The sequence below is a fragment of the Mycteria americana genome, unplaced genomic scaffold, assembly GCF_035582795.1.
Source record: "Mycteria americana isolate JAX WOST 10 ecotype Jacksonville Zoo and Gardens unplaced genomic scaffold, USCA_MyAme_1.0 Scaffold_53, whole genome shotgun sequence".
Lineage (NCBI taxonomy): Eukaryota > Metazoa > Chordata > Aves > Ciconiiformes > Ciconiidae > Mycteria > Mycteria americana.
Window position 1 is genome coordinate 958,639 of NW_027445639.1, and position 14,004 is coordinate 972,642.

A 14,004-nucleotide genomic window follows, 5' to 3' on the forward strand; every position below is an offset into this window, starting at 1 on the left:
AGCCACGTTCATAAATACGGTGTGTAATGGTTGCGCCGGTTAAAATCGCAGGACGCCGGCGATGCCGGTGCTTTAGAGTCTCTTACAGAAGAGCTTCCGGTGCCGCGTGACGGCGCCGAGTGCCGTGCCGGCGGGACCGCGCCAGGCTGCGCCGGCGTCTCGCTGGTCGCTCCGGCTGACGTGCCGACCGCAGAGCCGGAGATCCCGGATGTTGCCGGCGGTTCTGGCCCAAGTCGTGTCGTCCAACGGACCCTCCACGGAGCAGCCTGGGAGGAAGGGGCTACCGTTAGCTCCCCGGGGGCTCGCCCACCCCCTGCCCGCGCCGCTGCCCGCGCCGTTGCCGTACCTGCCAGGCTGAGGAACTGGAGCCCCTGGCTCCTCTCTTCCAGGGCGGAGAGCAGCGTCCGCAGCCCCGCGGCGCCGATCCCGGGATTGGCCGAGAAATCCAGGGAGACCAGAGCCAGGCAAGCGGGGAGGCACCTATGGGTGGGGGGAGATGGCGAGGGAGTCCCCCCCCGTCCCCGAGGGGGGTCTCCTTGTCCCCAAAGGGGTCCCCCGCGCCCCCGGGCCATGCTCCCACGCCGGAGTCGGCGCGGGGTCTCCGTCGGGAGGCGGAGGGTGAGGATCCCGATGCCGGCGCCGCCCCTTCCTCCCATCCGTCGCCCCCAAAGGTCCCCGGGCTCCCCTCGTTGTCCCCTCACCTGGCCACCTCCAGGACGTCACCGTCGCCCAGGCGGTTCCCGGAGAGCGTGAGGTGGCTCAGAGCGCAGCCCTCCTGCGGGAAGGGCACGCCGCCGTCGGCACGACCCCGGGGAGCGCGGCGTCCCCCATCCCGCCTCCCCTCGGGGACCCCCTCTCACCTGCGCCAGGTACCTGCCGAGGGCCCCGGTGAGGGGCTGGGGTCCCGGCCCGGCGACGGAGCCCAGCTCCAGCCGGGCGAGGCTGCGGCACGGCAGGCTGCCGAGGAGCCGCTCCAGCCCCGCCGACCCCAGGGCGTTGCAGGACAGGACCAAAGTCTGCAGCCGCGCGGCTCCTAGGAGCGAACGCCGGCGCGGTTAGAGCCGCCCGGTGCCCGGCGCTGCCGGCGCGGTGCCGTGGCCGCTTACCCGCCAGGGCGAAGGCGTCGGTGAAGCCGCAGGCCTGCAGCCGCAGCGTGGTGAGCGCCGGGCAGGACTCCAGCAGCAGGGCCAGGGGCCGGCAGCCGGCGTCGCCCAGGGGGTTCAGGCTCAGGTCCAGCTCCTCCAGGCTCTGCCGGGACGGGCGAGGGGGGATGAGGAGAGGGGGGTTTGGGGGACAGACCCAAGGGTCAGGGGACAAAGCAGGGGTTTAGGGGAGAGGTTTAGGGGACAGGCACAAGGTTTAGGGGACAAAGAAGGGGTTTAGGGGACAGGCATGAGGTTTAGGGGACAAAGAAGGGGTTTAGGGGACAGCCACGAGGTTTAAGGGACGAAGAAGAGGTTTGGGGACAGGTTTAAGGGACGAAAGAGAGGTTTAAAGGACAGGTATGAGGTTTAGGGGACAAAGAAGAGGTTTAGGGGAGAGGTTTAAGGGATGAAGGAGAGGTTTAGGGGACAGGCACAAGGTTTAGGGGACGAAGAACAGGTTTAGGGGACAGGCATGAGGTTTAAGGGACGAAGAAGAGGTTTGGGGGACGAGGAAGAGGTTTGGGGACAGGTTTAAGGGACGAAAGAGAGGTTTAAAGGACAGGCATGAGGTGTAGGGGACAAAGAAGAGATTTGGAGGACAGCCGCAGGGTTTAGGGGACGAAGAAGGGGTTTAGGGGAGAGTTTTAAGGGACGAAGGAGAGGTTTAAGGGACAAAGAAGGGGTTTAGGGGACAGGCATGAGGTTTAGGGCACAGCCACAAGATTTAAGGGACAAAGAAGAGGTTGAAGGGACAGGTTTAAGGGACAAAGGAGAGGGTGAAAGGACAGGCATGAGGTTTAGGGGACAAAGAAGGGGTTTAGGGGACAGGTTTAAGGGATGACGGAGAGGTTTAAGGAACAGCCACAAGGTTTAGGGGATGAAGAAGAGGTTTAGGGGATGAAGAAGAGGTTTAGGGGACAGTCACAAGGTTTAGAGGGTGAAAAAGACGTTTAGGGGACAAAGACGACGTTTAGGGGACAGGTTTAAGGGATGAAGGAAAGGTTTAAGGGACAGCCACAAGGTTTAGGGGACGAAGGAGAGGTTTAAAGGACAGCCACGAGGTTTAAGGGATGAAGAAGAGGTTTGGGGACAGGTTTAAGGGACAAAGGAGAGGTTTAAGGGACAGCCACGAGGTTTAAGGGACAAAGGAGAGGTTTAAGGGACAGGCACGAGGTTTAAGGGACGAAGGAGAGGTTTGGGGGGGACCGGCTGGGCGCCCCCCACCGCGACGCCCCGCTCAGCCGGGCAAAGCCAGCGCCGGGGCTGCCGCGTCCCGCGGGGCCGGAGCCGGGGTCCCGCTGCCGCGTCCCCCGGGGCCGGCCCTACCTGGAAGGCGCCGGGGTGCCGGGGCCGGAGCTGGCGCAGTCCCTGGGCGCCGAGGCGGTTCCCGGCCAGGTCGAGGAGGGCGAGGGCGGGCAGGGTGGCCAGCGTGGCCAGCAGGTCGGCGGCCGCGGCGTCGGGCAGCCCGCAGCCGCGCAGGCGGAGTTGCCGCAGCGGCGCCTGCAGCTTGAGGGCCCGCAGGAGCGGGGGGAGGTGGGGGGGGCGCAGGGCCAGGCCCCCCCCGACCCCCAGCCCCGGGCTCTGCTCCTGCAGCTCCGTCACCTTCAGCAGCAGCGGGTGAGGCTCTGCCGCGAGAGACGGTCTTGGTGGCCGCTGGTGGCCGTTGGTGGCCCTGGGGGCCACCTGCGCCTCCCCCCCCCTCTCCCCCCCCCCAGGAGCTCTCCCCAGCCTTGGGGACCCCCTCGTCCCGGTGGTGGCCCCACGCCGGCGGGGACACGCGTTGCCCCGGCTCTGTCCCTCGGTGGGGACGGTCCCCGAGGGGCCAGGGAGGGGCCAGGGAGGGGCCAGGGGTCTTTGGCCACAACTGGGGAGGGGACAAGGGGTCCCCCAGGCACAGGACGGCCCCGTCCCTGTCCCTCAAGGGGGGTCGGTCCCCAAGGGGCTGGCGCAGGGGACGGGGAGGGGACGGGGAGGGGACGGGGGGTCCTTACCCACCGCCAGGCTCTGGCAAGCCCTGCGGTAGCGCTCGGCCAGGGGCGGCAGATCCCAGCACCGCACCTCCGCCAGCACCTGCAACGCCGGAACCGTCACCGACGGCGCCGCCGCCTCCCGCCGCCGCGGCCGGGGGTCCGGGCTCGGCGCTCACCTCCTCGTTGCTCTGCAGGACGTCCCCCACCAGGTCCTGGGGGGCCAGGAGGGCCCCCTCTTTCTTGAGGGTGAGCCGCGGCAGCAGCCCGCAGGTTTGGTAATACCGCTCGGCCGCTCGCTCCGCCAGCCAGCCCACGGCACGGCTCTCGCTGCCGCCACAGCGGCGCCGCCACAGCGGCACCGGCAGGGTCACCGGTCAGCGCCGCCGCCCGGCACGGGGGTCTCGAAGGGGACGGGGGGACGGGGACGGGGGGTTGTCCCAAAGTGGGGGGGACAAAGCTCTCACCTTTGGGGGACGGGGATGAGGAAGACGTTGTCCTGCACCCGGACCCGCACGCGGAGAGCGGGCAGCGGCGCGGGCAGCGGCGCGGGCAGCGGCGTGGGCAGCGGCACAGGCAGCGGCGCGGGCGGGCAGGGGGGGCTCCCCTCCTCTTCAGCCTCGGCAGGGAGGGGGGTCCCGGCCGCCTCGGGGGTTCGGCGTTCCCGGGAGCGCCCCGCCGGAATCTTCTCCACCAGGCGGGTGAGCCGGCTCTGCACGCTCCGGCGACGCCGTGGCTGGTGCCGGGCCGGAGCGGGACCCCCACCGTCGCTCTCCGGCCCCGTGCTGTCCCCCGAAGCGGTCACCGGTTCCTGGGGTTCCCGGCGTGGCCGCTTACGGCCCCCCCGAGACCCCCCCAGGTCGTCTTCCAGCCAGTCCTCCTCTTCCAGGTACTGCTCGGCCGGGATGAGAGCCGGCCGCGGCGCCGGTTGCCGGCACGCCGTCGTGGTGCTGCCGCCGAGAAGGGATTTGGCGCTGCCGAGGCCCCGGATGGCGGCTTCGTACTCGTCCGGCTCCAGCTCCGGCCCCGCTCCCTCCTGCCTGCCGAGCCCCGGCACCCGCTGCCGCTTCTTCACCGGCCTCAGCGGTGACACGTCGCCGTCCTCCGGCTCTGCCGCCAGCGGGGAGCGCGGCTGCGGGGTTTGGCGCTCGCTCAGCTCGGCGTCGAACAGCGGCGAGTCCTGGGAGAGCTGCGGCGGGGCTGCAGGGGACAACACCGGCACCCTCAGCCCACCCCGGCACCCCGCAAAAAACGGCGGGGAACGGGGTGCCGGCGTTACCGCGTCCCACCTTGTCCCGCCGCCGCCGCCGCCGTCTCCTTGAGCAGGCGCTCGGCCGCCCGGCACCGCTGCCGCGTCTCCTGGTCCAGCTCCTTGCTGTAGGTGCTCGCCCACTCCTCCAGCGTCCCCAGCGGCGTCAGGCCCTACGAGACGGGGCGGGGGGGGGACACCGGACTCCCCCAGCGTCATCGTCCCGTGTCGTCCCGTGTCCCCCCCCCCCGCCGCGACCGGTCCCCGGCGTCCCCGCGCCTCACCCTGGCGTTCCTGGCCGTCACCGACGCTCCTCGCCGCACCAGCAGCTCGGCCACCTCGAAATGGCCGCAGCCGAGGGCGTCGTGCAGGGGGGTGATGCCCTCGCAGCCCGGCCCCCCGGGGTCGTCCAGCGCCGCTCCCCGATCCAGCAGCAGCCGGACGATCTCTGGGGGACAGCAGAGGGTGGCGGGGGGGGGCGGGGGGGGGGGCTCTGCCCATTTTGGGGGGGCTCCGCCCCCGTCCCCCCCCGCTCACCCAGGTGCCCGTGGTTGCAGGCTTCGTGCAGCGGGGTCCAGCCGCAGTAATCGCGGGGGTTCAGGGGGTGCCCCTAGAAAAGAGGGGGGTGGGGGGGGGGAGATGGTCACCGAGGGGCCGTGGGGACCCCCCTGCCCCCCCCAAAAGCGCCCGTGGGTGCCCCCTCCCCGGTGCCCCCTCCCACCTGCTTGAGGAAGAGCTGGACGCGGCGCAGGTCGCCCTCGATGCAGGCGCGGTGCAGGGGGGTCTCCCCCCGCTCGTTCCGGCGGTTCCACTGCCGGCACCGGGAAAAGATTGGGGGGGGGGGGAGGGGGGGGGATGATGGGGACCCCCCCGGGGATGCACCCCAGCACCCAGGGGATCCCCCACCCCTCTTTGGGGGGTGTCAGGGGAAGGGGGAGACCCCTCCACCCATCTTTGGGGGTGTCAAGAAGAAGACGACCCCCCCACCCCTTTTTGGGGGTGTCAGGGAGATGGAGGAGACCCCCCCCCCCTTCTTTGGGGGTGTGAAGACCACCCCACCCCTCTTTGGGGGTGTCAGGGGAAGGGGGAGACCCCCCATTTCTCTTTGGGGGTGTCAGAAGGGGGAGGCCCCCCCTTTCTTTGGGGGTGTCAGAGAGGAGACCCCCCACACCCCTTTTTGGGGGTGCCTGGGAGAAGGGGGGAGACCCCCCACCCCTCTTTGGGGGTGTCAGGGGAAGGAGGAGACCCCCCCCCCTTTCTTTGGGGGTATCAGAGAGAAGGAGGAGACCCCTCCCCTTTCTTTGGGGGTGTCAGAGGAGACCCCCCCACCCCTCTTTGGGGGTGTCAGAGGAAGGGGGGGAGACCCCCCACCCATCTTTAGGGGTGTCAGGGAGAAGGAGACGACCCCCCCCACCCCCTTAGGGGGTGTCAGGGGAAGGGGGAGACCCCCACCCCTTTTTGGGGGGCTGTCGGGGGGACACCCGGCCTCTCTCACCTTGCTGATCCGCCGGCGCCCGGGGACGCTCTTGCTGTAGCCGTCGAGTTCATCTTCCTCCTCCTCTGCAAGAGACCCCCCCCGTGAGCGGGGACCCCCCCCGTGAGCGGGACCCCCCCCCGTGAGCGGGACCCCCCCCCCCGTGAGCGAGGGGACCCCCCGGCCCCCCCGAGCCCTCACCGCTCTCCGACAGCTCCAGCTCGCTCTCGTCCTGAGCCTCGCTGCTCTCCGGTTCTTCTTCCTCTTCCTCCTCCTCCTCCTCCTCCTCGCCAGAGCCCCCCAGCCCCCCCAGCCGGGCCATGGTGCCGGCGGCAGCCTCGGCGTCGCCGTCCCGCAGCTGCAGCGAGCGGAGGTGCCGCAGGATCTGCCGCTGGGGAGGAAGAGGAGGAGGGGGAGGAAGAGGCAGAGGGGGGAGGGGGAAGAGAAAGAGAAAAAGAAAGAGGAGGAGGAAGAGAAAGAGGAGGAGGAAGAGAAAGAGGAGGAGGAAGAGAAAGAGGAGGAGGAAGAGAAAGAGGAGGAGGAGAAGGAAGGGGAAAGAAAACGGAGGATGAAGAGAAGAAGGAGGAAGAAAAAGGAAGAGGAAAAAGAGGAGGAAAAGAAAGAGAAGGAGGAAGAAAAAGGAAGAGGAAAAGAAGGAAGGGGAAAGAAAATAGAGGATGAAGAGAAGAAGGAGAAGGAAAAAGGAAGAGGAAGAGGAAAAAGAGGAGAAAAGAGAAGGAGAAAGAAAAAGGAAGAGGAAAAGAAAGAAGAGGAGGAAGAGAAAGAGGAAGAGAAAGAAAAAGGAAGAGGAGGAAGAGAAAGAGAAAGAGAAGGAAAAAGAAAAAGAAAAAGAAAAAGGAAAAGGATGAGAAAGAGAAGGAAGAAGAGAAAGAAAAAGGAAGAGAAGAAGGAGGAGGAGGAGGAGGAGGAAGGTCAGTCCCCAGAGCGCCGGGGGGCACCGGGGGGACGCCGGGGGGCCCCTGCCCCCCCTCACCTGCAGCCGGGGGTCTCCGGCCGCCTCCGCTCGCTCCAGCGCGGTTTGGAGGCAGGAGCGGAGCTCGGCGGGGGGCTCGCCCGCCTCCTCCATGGCCAGCGCCACGCTCAGCCACGTCTTCCCCTCCTGGGCACCGCCGGGACTCAGCGCCCGGCCCCGGGGGGTCCCACGCCGAGCCACGGACCCCCCCCCGGGGATGTGGGGGTCCCACGCCGAGCCGTGGACCCTCCCTGGGGGGCACCCCCAGCCCCACACCCTCCCCAGGGGGCCAGGGCCACCCCAGCCCACGGGTCCCCAAATCCACCGGGCCCTCGTCACCTCCCACCCCGACTCGGGGCCAGCCTCGCTGAGGGCCCCCTCCGCTTCCGAGGGACCCGGGGAGCCCCCCAGGGACCTGATGAGCCCCCCAGGGACCCAAGGAACCCCCCCCAGGGACCCCATGAGCCCCCCAGGGACCCAAGGAACCCCCCCAGGGACCCCATGAGCCCCCCTGGGACCCAAGGAACCCCCCCAGGGACCTGGGGACTCCCTCAAGGACCCCAGGAGCCCCCCCAGGGACCTGATGAGGCCCCCAGGGACCCAAGGAACCCCCCCAGGGACCCCATGAACCCCCCAGGGACCCAAGGAACCCCCCCCCCCCAGGGACCCAAGGACCCCCCCCCCCCCCCCCAGGGACCCCATGAGCCCCCCTGGGACCCAAGGAACCCCCCCAGGGACCTGGGGACTCCCTCAAGGACCCCAGGAGCCCCCCCAGGGACCTGATGAGCCCCCCAGTGACCCAAGGAACTCCCCCAGGGACCCCGTAAGCCCCTCAGGGACCCAGGGACTCCCTCAAGGACCCCAGGAGCCCCCCCAGGGATCCAGGGAGCACCTCAGGGACCCCAGGAACCCCCCCAGTGACCCAAGGAACCGCCCCAGGGACCCGGGGATTCCCTCAAGGACCCCAGGAGCCCCCCCAGGGACCCCAGGAACTCCCCCCCAGGGACTCCCTCAAGAACCCAAGGAAACCCCCCCCCCAGGGACCTCAGGAACCCCCCCCCAGGGACCCAAGGAACCCCCCAAGGACCCAGGAAGGACCTCAGGGACCCCAGTGACCCCCCCAGGCCCCAGCGCACCTCCAGCGCGTTGCCCCGGTGCAGGGCCAGCTCCTGCCGGTAATGGTGGACGGCTCGCGCGTGGTCCTTCAGGTCCCCGAAGGTGGTGGCCAGCGAGACGTGGATGACGGCCAGCTCCCCCGGCGGCCTCCGCAGCGCCTGGGCGAAGCTCAGCTGCCCCGGGGACCCCCCCCGTCAGCGGGAACGGCTCCCCGGGACCCCCCCCAAACCCCTCCCCGGCCCCGCTCACCTGCCTCTGGTAGTACTCCACGGCGCGGCCGTAGTCCCCGTGCTTGGAGAAGGCGTCCCCGAGCTGCTCGCAGAGGGCCAGGGCGGCCGGCGGGTCACCGGCCGCCGCCTCCTCCAGAGCCTCCTGCAGCCGCGTCACCTTGGTGGCTACAGGGGTGGCCATCAGGGCACGCCGGGGACCCCCAGGGCCACCCCGGCGGGGCTCAGCGTCACCCGGGGAGCCGCGCGCGTCCTCCCGGCAGCGCAGAAGGGAAAAAGGGGGACAAAGCAGAGCCGGGGGGGGGGGTCTGGCAGCCCCCTGGGGACATTTTCCCGCCCCTGGGGACGCCGTCACCGGCTCACCGTAGCGGAGGTTGGAGCGGATGAGGTCGCGCTGCCAGGGTTGCCGCGAGCCCAGCACGTAGGCTTGCTTCAGCGAGCGCTTGGCGGCCGCAAAGTCACCCAAACTCAACAGGACCTGGGCGACAGCGGGGGACGCCCATCAGAAAAAGCCCCCAGACCCCGAGGGAGCGCGGGGAGGGGTGCGGAGCCGCCGCCCCCCCCCCCTTCCGGCACCCACCTGGGCCGTGCTGCTGCAGCATTCGCTCTCCATCGCCTTCTCCTTCATCCTCCGGGCGCAGTCGCGCGCCCGGGCCAGGCAGCGCAGGGCCCCCGAGTGCTCGCCCTCCCGCAGGCGGATGTTGCCCAGGTTGAAGTAAGCGCGGTAAAGATCTTCGTCGAGTCGTCCCTGCCTGTAAAACGGAACCGGCCGCCGCTGCCGGATTTGCCCCCTAAACCCGCTGCCGGGCGGCCGCTGCCTGCTCTGCCCGTCCTTACTCGGCAAGGAAAATGCTTTTCTTGATGTAGTGGTCGCATTTGGCCGGTTCCTTCAGGCTATCGTAAACCAAACCCAAATTGAGGTAGAGCCGCGTCCGCATCTCCGTCAGCTCCCGGTTCGGCACGGCTCCTGGTGAAAAAACGCCGGTTCTGGGAGCTGGCGAAGCTCCCCGGGGACCTCGCCGGGGCCGCCACGTCCCTCTGAGGTCAGGCGGCGCGGCTTCACCTTCCAGTTTCTCCTCCACGATGGCCAAACTGGTGCGGAAAGCCCGTTCGGCCTCGCGCAGCGCCGGCACCGCGTCCCCCGGCGAGCGGCTGTCGGCGACGAACATATACGTCCGACCGATGGTGGCCCAGGCTCGTTGTTGTTCCGTGTCATCCGAGAGCGACCGGGCCAGCTCCAGGTGCTGCCGTTGATGCTGCGGAGACGGGGAGAAGAGTGAGGACCCCCCCCCCCCACCTCTCCCCGGGTGCCCCCCCAAGAACGTGAACCCCCACCTTCAGCGCCGCCTCGTAGCTCTCCAGCTCGGCCAGGCGCTCGCCGATCTTGCGGTGAGCCACGGCGCAGCCGATGCTGTCCCCGGCTCCCTCCAGCAACCGCAGCTCCTGCCGGTGCTCCTCCAGAGCCTCCTCGTAGCGTCCTGCCGGCGAGCGAGGGGGCTGTCAGGGGGTGGGGGGGCTTCCTACGTACCCTAAGGGAGGGCGAGGAGCCCCCCCGATGGCGGGGGCGCAAAGCGGCGCCCCGGGGACGTACCATGGCTGGCCAAAATCTCCCCGAGCTGGTTACAAACCGCGGCCTCTTCCACCAGGCTCCCGCTGCGCTGGGCCTTCTCCTTCGCCTTCTGCAGCTCTGGGGGGTGCGGGGAAGGGGGCGGGGGGGGGTCAGGCCGGGGACCCCCCCACCCCCAAACCAGCCTGTGCCCACGCAGCCGGGGCCTGAGCCCAGTGTTGTGTCCCCCCCCTCACGGGTGGGGAAGCCCGAGGGGGGTTGAGGAGCTCGGGAGTGGGGGGACACACACGGACACGGGGGTAAAGGGGGTCCCGGGGCGAGTGACACGGGGAGGGGGGCGAGCACCGAGGGGAAAGGGGCGAGGGAAACCGGGGGGGGGGGGGGGGTGAGGGGGCGCCGCCTGGGGAGGCCCGGGAGGGGCGGGGGGAGCCGGGAGCGGGGCGGTTCGGGGGGTGCCGGGCCGAGGGGGCCCGGGGAGGCTCCGGGGGCCCGGGGGGGGCCCGGGGAGGCCCGGGGAGGCCCCGACTCACGGCGGATCTCCCGCGCCCGCTCCGCGCTCATCCCCCGCCGCCGCCGCCGCCGAACCCGCCGAAGGCCGCCCGCCCCGCCCCGCCCTCGCTATTGGCCGCCGCTCGGCCCCGCTGCGCCAATCCGCGCGGGGAAGGGAGGGAGGTGGGCGCTTCCATTGGTCGGCGCGCAGGAGTAGAGCCCGCCCCTCCACACCGGGGCGGGGACTAGCGCCTCAGGACTGTCCCGCGCTCGGCCGCGGGGGATGCTGGGAGGCGTGGCGGGACTGCCGCGGGGGATGCCGGGAGGTGTGGCGGGACTGCCGCGGGGGATGCCGGGAGGTGTGGCGGGACTGCCGCGGGGGATGCCGGGAGGTGTGGCGGCCCCGACTCCGCTGGCGACTGTGCCCAGTGCTCCCAGTCACTGCTCACTGGGGCCCAGTAGCTCCCAGTACGCCCCAGTACCCCCAGACCACTGGCCCCAGTGCTCCCAGTACCCTTCAGTGCCTCCAGTACCCCGCAGCCCACTGGCCCCTGTGCTCCCAGTACCCCCCAGTAGCCTCCAGTGCTCCCCAGTACTCCCAGCCCACTGGCCACAGTGCTCCCAGTACACTCCAGTAGCCTCCAGTGACTCCCAGTCCTCCCCAGTACCCCACAGCCCAGTGGCCCCAGTGCTCCCAGTACATTCCAGTAGCCTCCAGTGACTCCCAGTGCTCCCCAGTAGCCCCAATCCAGTGGCCCCAGTGCTCCCAGTACACTCCGGTAACCTCATGTGGCTTCCAGTGCTCCCAGTACACTCCAGTAACCTCCAGTGCCTCCCAGTTCAGCCCAGTACCCTCAGCCCAGTGGCCCCAGTGCTCCCAGTACACTCCAGTAGCCTCCAGTGCCTCCCAGTGGTCCTCAGTACCCCAAATCCAGTGGCCCCAGTGCTCCCAGTACACTCCAGTAACTTCCAGTGCCTCCCAGTTCAGCTGAGTACCCTCAGCCCAGTGGCCCCAGTGCTCCCAGTACACTTAGTAGCCCCCAGTGCCTCCCAGTGGTCCCCAGTACCCCTCGGCCCAATGGCCCCAGTGCTCCCAGTACACTCCAGTAGCTCCCAGTGCACCCCATTACCTCACAGCCCAATGGCCCCAGTGCTCCCAGTACACTCCAGTAGCCGCCTCCAGTGCCTCCCAGTGCTCCCCAGTACCCCCCAGACCAGTGGCCACAGTGCTCCCAGTACACTCCAGTAGCCTCCAGTGCCTCCCAGTACCCCCAGTGCTCCCCAGTACAATCCAGTAGCCTCCAGTGTCTCCCAGTGCTCCCCAGTACACTCCAGTAGCCTCCAGTAGCCCAAATCCAGTGGCCCCAGTGCTCCCAGTACACTCCAGTACCCTCAGCCCAGTGGTCCCCGTACTCCCAGTATAATCCAGTAGCCTCCAGTGCCTCCCCAGTATCCCCCGCCACGCTCAGGCCAGTGTCCCCCAATGCCCCCCAGTACTCCCAGTGCCCCCCCAGTACTCCCAGTGCCCCCCCATCCCAGCCCTGCCACCACGCAGCCCAGTGCTCCCAGTACCCCCAGTCTGACATCCCAGTTCAGCCCCACTGGTGCTCCCAGTACCCCCAGTGTGCCTCAGTGGCTCCCAGTATCCCCCCCAGTGCCTCCCAGTACTCCCAGTACCCCCTGCATACAGCCCCACAGCCCAGGGCTGCCCAGTTTCTCCAGTTACCCTCCAACCCCCCCCAGTATCCCCAGTAACCCCCAGCCCAGTGATCCCAGTATCCCCCTTAGACCCAGCCCAGTGCCTCCCAGTTTGCCCCTTTACACCCAGCCCAGAGTCTCCTAGTATCACCAGTAACCCCCAACCCAGTGCTCCCAGTCTCCCCCTTACACCCAGCCCAGTGCCCCCAGTAATCCCCAGCCCAGTGCTCCCAGTATCCCCCATACACCCAGCCCAGTGCCTCCCAGTTTGCCCAGTAACTCCCAGCCCAGTGCCCCCCAGTTTGCCCAGTAACTCCCAGCCCAGTGCCCCCAGTATCCCACTTACACCCAGCCCAGTGCCCCCAGTATCCCCCACACACCCAGTCCAGAGTCTCCCAGTATCCCCAGTAACCCCCAGCATCCTCAGTAATCCCCAGACCAGTGCCCCCAGTCTCCCCCTTACGCCCAGCCCAGTGCCCCCAGTATCCCCAGTAACTCCCAGCCCAGTTCTCCCAGTCTCCCCCTTACACCCAGCCCAGTGCCTCCCAGTTTGCCCAGTAACCCCCAGCCCAGTGCTCCCAGTCTCCCCCTTACGCCCAGCCCAGTGCCCCCAGTATCACCAGTAACCCCCAGCCCAGTGCCCCCAGTATCCCCAGTAACTCCCAGCCCAGTGCCTCCCAGTATCCCCCATACACCCAGCCCAGAGTCTCCCAGTATCCCCAGTAATCCCCAGCCCAGTGCCCCCAGTCTCCCCCTTACACCCAGCCCAGTGCCTCCCAGTTTGCCCAGTAACCCCCAGCCCAGTGCTCCCAGTCTCCCCCTTACACCCAGCCCAGTGCCCCCAGTATCAGCAGTAACTCCCAGCCCAGTGCCCCCAGTATCCCCAGTAACTCCCAGCCCAGTGCTCCCAGTCTCCCCCTTACACCCAGCCCAGTGCCCCCAGTATCAGCAGTAACTCCCAGCCCAGTGCCCCCAGTATCCCCCATACACCCAGCCCAGTGCCCCCAGTATCCCCAGTAACTCCCAGCCCAGTGCTCCCAGTCTCCCTCTTACACCCAGCCCAGTGCCTCCCAGTTTGCCCAGTAACCCCCAGCCCAGTGCTCCCGGTCTCCCCCATACACCCAGCCCAGTGCCCCCAGTATCCCCAGTAACTCCCAGCCCAGTGCTCCCAGTCTCCCCCTTACACCCAGCCCAGTGCCTCCCAGTTTGCCCAGTAACCCCCAGTGCCCCCCCGTAACGGATCCCTTCGTTCCATTTAACCCCCCCGGGCGGCGGGGAGGAACCTCCCGGGGTAAGAACCAGGAACCCCTCAAATCCCGCAAAAACCCTCACGTGCTGCTAAAAACCCCAAACGCCCCAAGTTGTGGTAAAAAACAAACAAACAAACAAAAAAACCGCCTCAATTTTGGTAAAAAAACTCAAAATGCCTCAAATTTTTGTAAAAAAAACCACCAAACCAAAACGCCTCAAATTTTGGTAAAAAAACCCCAAAAAGCCTCAAATTTTGAAAAAAAACAAAACAAAACAAACCACCTCAAATTTTGGTTAAAAAAACCCACCCCAAACCACCTCAATTTTGGTAAAAGAAAAAAACAACCAAAACGCCTCAAGTTTTGGTAACCCCCCCCCCCAAAACGCCTCAAATTTTGGTAAAAACAAAACAAAACACCTCAAATTTTGGTAAAAAAACCCAAAACGCCTCAAATTTTGGTAAAAAACAACCTCAAAACGCCTCAAATTTTGGTTAAAAAAAACCGCCTCAAATTTTGGTAAAAAAAAAAAAAACAAAACCCAAACGCCTCAAATTTTGGTAAAAAAACCCAAACCGCCTCAAATTTTGGTAAAAACCAACCTCAAACCGCCTCAAATTTTGGTAAAAAAAACCCAAAACGCCTGAAATTTTGGTAAAAAAAAACCCACAAACGCCTCAAATTTTGGTAAAAAAAAAAACCCCAAACGCCTCAAATTTTGGTAAAAAAAACCCCAAACGCCTCAAATTTTAGTAAAAAAAAACACGCCTCAAATTTTGAAAAAAAAAAAAACCCACCCAAACTGCATCAAATTTTGGAAAAAAAAACCCACCCCAAACCGCCTCAATT

General features: G+C 66.8%; 1 protein-coding gene across 3 annotated transcripts; it reads right to left on the reverse strand.

Annotated features, from left to right (window-relative positions):
* Positions 1-8: 8 nt before the first annotated feature.
* Positions 9-10,306, reverse strand: TONSL (tonsoku like, DNA repair protein). 3 transcript variants are annotated; one of them, XM_075490284.1, is made up of 26 exons: positions 10,249-10,306; positions 9,743-9,838; positions 9,487-9,629; positions 9,215-9,407; positions 8,989-9,118; positions 8,732-8,903; positions 8,515-8,629; positions 8,174-8,319; positions 7,945-8,097; positions 6,830-6,955; positions 6,037-6,226; positions 5,857-5,921; positions 5,083-5,172; positions 4,899-4,971; positions 4,646-4,809; positions 4,402-4,534; positions 3,709-4,312; positions 3,580-3,672; positions 3,292-3,442; positions 3,137-3,215; positions 2,472-2,770; positions 1,107-1,248; positions 861-1,033; positions 702-775; positions 347-480; positions 9-266 (listed from the first exon to the last, which is right to left on the reverse strand). In XM_075490284.1, the coding sequence occupies exons 1-26, from the start codon at positions 10,277-10,279 to the stop codon at positions 73-75; spliced, it is 3,963 nt and encodes a 1,320-aa protein (XP_075346399.1). In that variant the 5' UTR covers positions 10,280-10,306; the 3' UTR covers positions 9-72. The 3 variants fall into 3 exon arrangements, with proteins under 3 accessions (XP_075346399.1, XP_075346398.1, XP_075346400.1); XM_075490283.1 differs by having other exon boundaries at positions 3,580-4,312; XM_075490285.1 differs by lacking the exon at positions 702-775 and having other exon boundaries at positions 3,580-4,312.
* Positions 10,307-14,004: the final 3,698 nt, after the last annotated feature.